Genomic DNA, 2,461 nt, shown 5'->3' on the forward strand with positions numbered 1-2,461 from the left:
TTTGGGAACCGGTCGTATTGCTACGAGAAGCTCCGGCAATACCAGGAGGCGCTGAGAGATGCCCAGATGGCCCTGGAGCTGCAGCCCAGCTGGCCCAAAGGCTTCTTCCGCAAGGGCAAGGCGCTGTGGGGGCTGAAGGTAGCGTGGAGGCAGGGCTGCAGGGCTCGGCGTCTCCACGGGCAGCGGCTCAGCCGCTCTCTGCTCCCAGCTCTACGCCGAGGCCAGGGACACCTTTAAGCAGCTGCTGCTCCTCAAGGGCGCCCACGGTGACGTAGCCACCCGGCTGGAGGCCTGCCAGATGCTGCTGCAGGTGAGCTCCGGCCCCGCCGCTGCCTCCCCACGGCTGCCCTGTGCGCTCTGACCCCTCTGCCCTGCAGCAGAGCAGCCTCCGCGATGCCGGCAGCCCCAGGGAAATCCCCGCGCTGGAAGCTGGGGAGCCGCTGACACCCAGCTCCGGTAAGGGACCTTCGTTGTGCTCCCGGGGTTGGGGTGAACGTGGCAGAGCTGGGAGGGTGCGAGGGGTGGCGCTGAGCCCTGAGAGCTTCTCAGCAGATGAGTGTGAGAACGGCGGCAGCAGCGATGTGGACGCGAGCGGCTTCGTGACCGTGGTGAACTCGAGGAGCCACTCGAAAAGCCACGTGCGGAACACGGCCACGGCGAGCCCCAGGCACACACTGCCTTCCCAGCACCCTGCCAGGTAAGGCTGGGATTCTGGCACAGGACAAGGGGCTGCTGGGGGGCCGCCCTCGGGGATCGGCGGGAGCGGGGCAGGGGTTGGGCTGCTGGTGACAGTGCCGTTTGGCAGGGACTGCTATCCTCTGTGGGTCGGAAACATCACTTTCAAAGTCACCAAGAAAGCGCTGCAGAGCTGCTTCGGCCGGTGAGTGCCCTGCAGCGCCCGTCCTCCCCGTCCCTGTAGGACCTGATGGCGCCGCACCCCCCCACGCCGCCCGGTCTCTGCGCCGGGTTCCGGTTCTCTGCGCTCCCGGGGAGCGACCCCCCCTCCATCGCGGTGCAACCCGGCCGCCTTCTGCTCCGTTTCCCCTTCCCTGCAGCGGGGGGTGGCCGGGGGCGGCTGGCTGAGCTGCCCCACCACGCAGGTTCGGGCAGATCCAATCCATCCGGCTGCTCCCGGAGAAGCGCTGCGCCTTCATCAACTTCCACCAGAAGGCAGCGGCGGAAGCGGCGTACGGAGCCATGCTGGTGAGCGCCGGGCCGGGGGCTGCCGCTCCCCGTGCTGCGGGACGGGCGCACGGCGCTGACGGCTGTCCCCCCCTGCAGGGCGCCGAGCTGGAGGGCTGCCGGCTGGCGCTGCAGCTCAAACACCCGTCCCACGCCACGCCGCCGCCTCGGCAGCGCCCGTAGGACCCTCCGTGGGGGAACCTTCCTCATCTCGCAGGGTGCAGAGCGAGACGCCCGGTGGGCGCCGCCCCGCGCGCTGCCGGACCCACAAAGCAGCCGGCGGCGCTGCGGAGCTCGGGGCCGCACGCCGGGCTTTGGAGCCGCGCTCCTGCCGCAGCCTCGTGTGCCTTCTCCCCGCAGCGGCCGGCCTGCTCTCATCCCGCCGCCCCGCCGCTCCTACCTCGTGTCCCCGGTGTGGCCGTGCCTCGTGGCTGCAGCCCGGCTGCGCTGCCCCGGTGCCACAGGCCGGTGCCGGGCGGCTCGGTACCCACGGGCGCAGCCCTTCCTGCAGGGATGGGAACCTGCCGTGGGTTTCTTAATAAAAGCGAGAGCCGACAGAGCCTTGTGTGGCTCTTTCCCTCGGCCTGGAGCCCTTCCTGTGATGGGAAACCCCGGGGCTGGACGGACGGCATCTTGGGGGGCCCGGTGCCCCCCGGGACACCCAGCAGTGGGGGTCCCCTAACGTGGGAGTGGGGGCGGCGGGTGCTCCGGAGCAAAGTGTGAGGGGCCGTTTGTAGGTGAGGGAACCGCGGGGCAGCGCGTTAAGGGGGGGTTGGATTAATATGCAAATGGGCGGCGGGGAGAAGGAGCGCGGGAGACAGCGAGTAATTAATCACTAGTTAAAAGAAATTAATACCAACAGCAGAGGTTGTCAGGAAACAGCGGTGGAGTTAATCATGCAGAAAATTGGAAGAGGAAAGAGATGAGAGTGCGTGGGGAGAAGGGAAGACAGGGCTGAGGCTGACGGGTCCGCTGGCCAGTGGCACGGCACTGCATGGCACGGCACTGCATGGCACAGCACTGCATGGCACAACAGCGTGACACAACAGCTGCCCGGAGGCCATCGGGGTGCACACCCCGTGTGTGGGTGCACGCGGGTGTGAGCGTGGCCCCGTGCCGGGAATCGGGGCACAAGCGTGGCTGCAGTGCGGAGCTCCGTGCCCAATGCGGGGTCCCACAGCCCCCGCTGTCCCCGGGCTGAGCCCCTGTGTGCGGCGCTGGGAAGCACCGTGCCCGGGGGGCTGGGAGCTGCGCACCGCCCGGCCCCGCAGCCGCTCCC

At 69.0% G+C, this 2,461-nt stretch overlaps 1 protein-coding gene across 1 annotated transcript; it reads left to right on the forward strand.

The window, feature by feature from the left end:
* Positions 1–6: 6 nt before the first annotated feature.
* LOC122194010 (tetratricopeptide repeat protein 31-like) lies at positions 7–1,406 on the forward strand. The gene is made up of 7 exons (XM_042894922.1): positions 7–138; positions 209–310; positions 378–456; positions 553–697; positions 806–880; positions 1,101–1,203; positions 1,282–1,406. The coding sequence occupies exons 1-7, from the start codon at positions 67–69 to the stop codon at positions 1,363–1,365; spliced, it is 660 nt and encodes a 219-aa protein (XP_042750856.1). The 5' UTR covers positions 7–66; the 3' UTR covers positions 1,366–1,406.
* The last annotated feature ends 1,055 nt before the right edge of the window (positions 1,407–2,461 follow it).

The sequence above is a fragment of the Lagopus leucura genome, unplaced genomic scaffold (genome assembly GCF_019238085.1).
Source record: "Lagopus leucura isolate 7727_CA_CO unplaced genomic scaffold, USGS_WTPT01 34212-0_obj-0_obj, whole genome shotgun sequence".
NCBI lineage: Eukaryota > Metazoa > Chordata > Aves > Galliformes > Phasianidae > Lagopus > Lagopus leucura.

Bases quoted from the DNA above. Each gene is read 5' to 3' on its own strand.
- LOC122194010 (XM_042894922.1), top strand. From the start codon at position 67: ATGGCCCTGGAGCTGCAGCCCAGCTGGCCCAAAGGCTTCTTCCGCAAG. The intron at 139-208 runs GTAGCGTGGAGG...CTCTGCTCCCAG, and splicing joins AGGCGCTGTGGGGGCTGAAG to CTCTACGCCGAGGCCAGGGA. The intron at 1,204-1,281 runs GTGAGCGCCGGG...CCCCCCCTGCAG, and splicing joins CGGCGTACGGAGCCATGCTG to GGCGCCGAGCTGGAGGGCTG.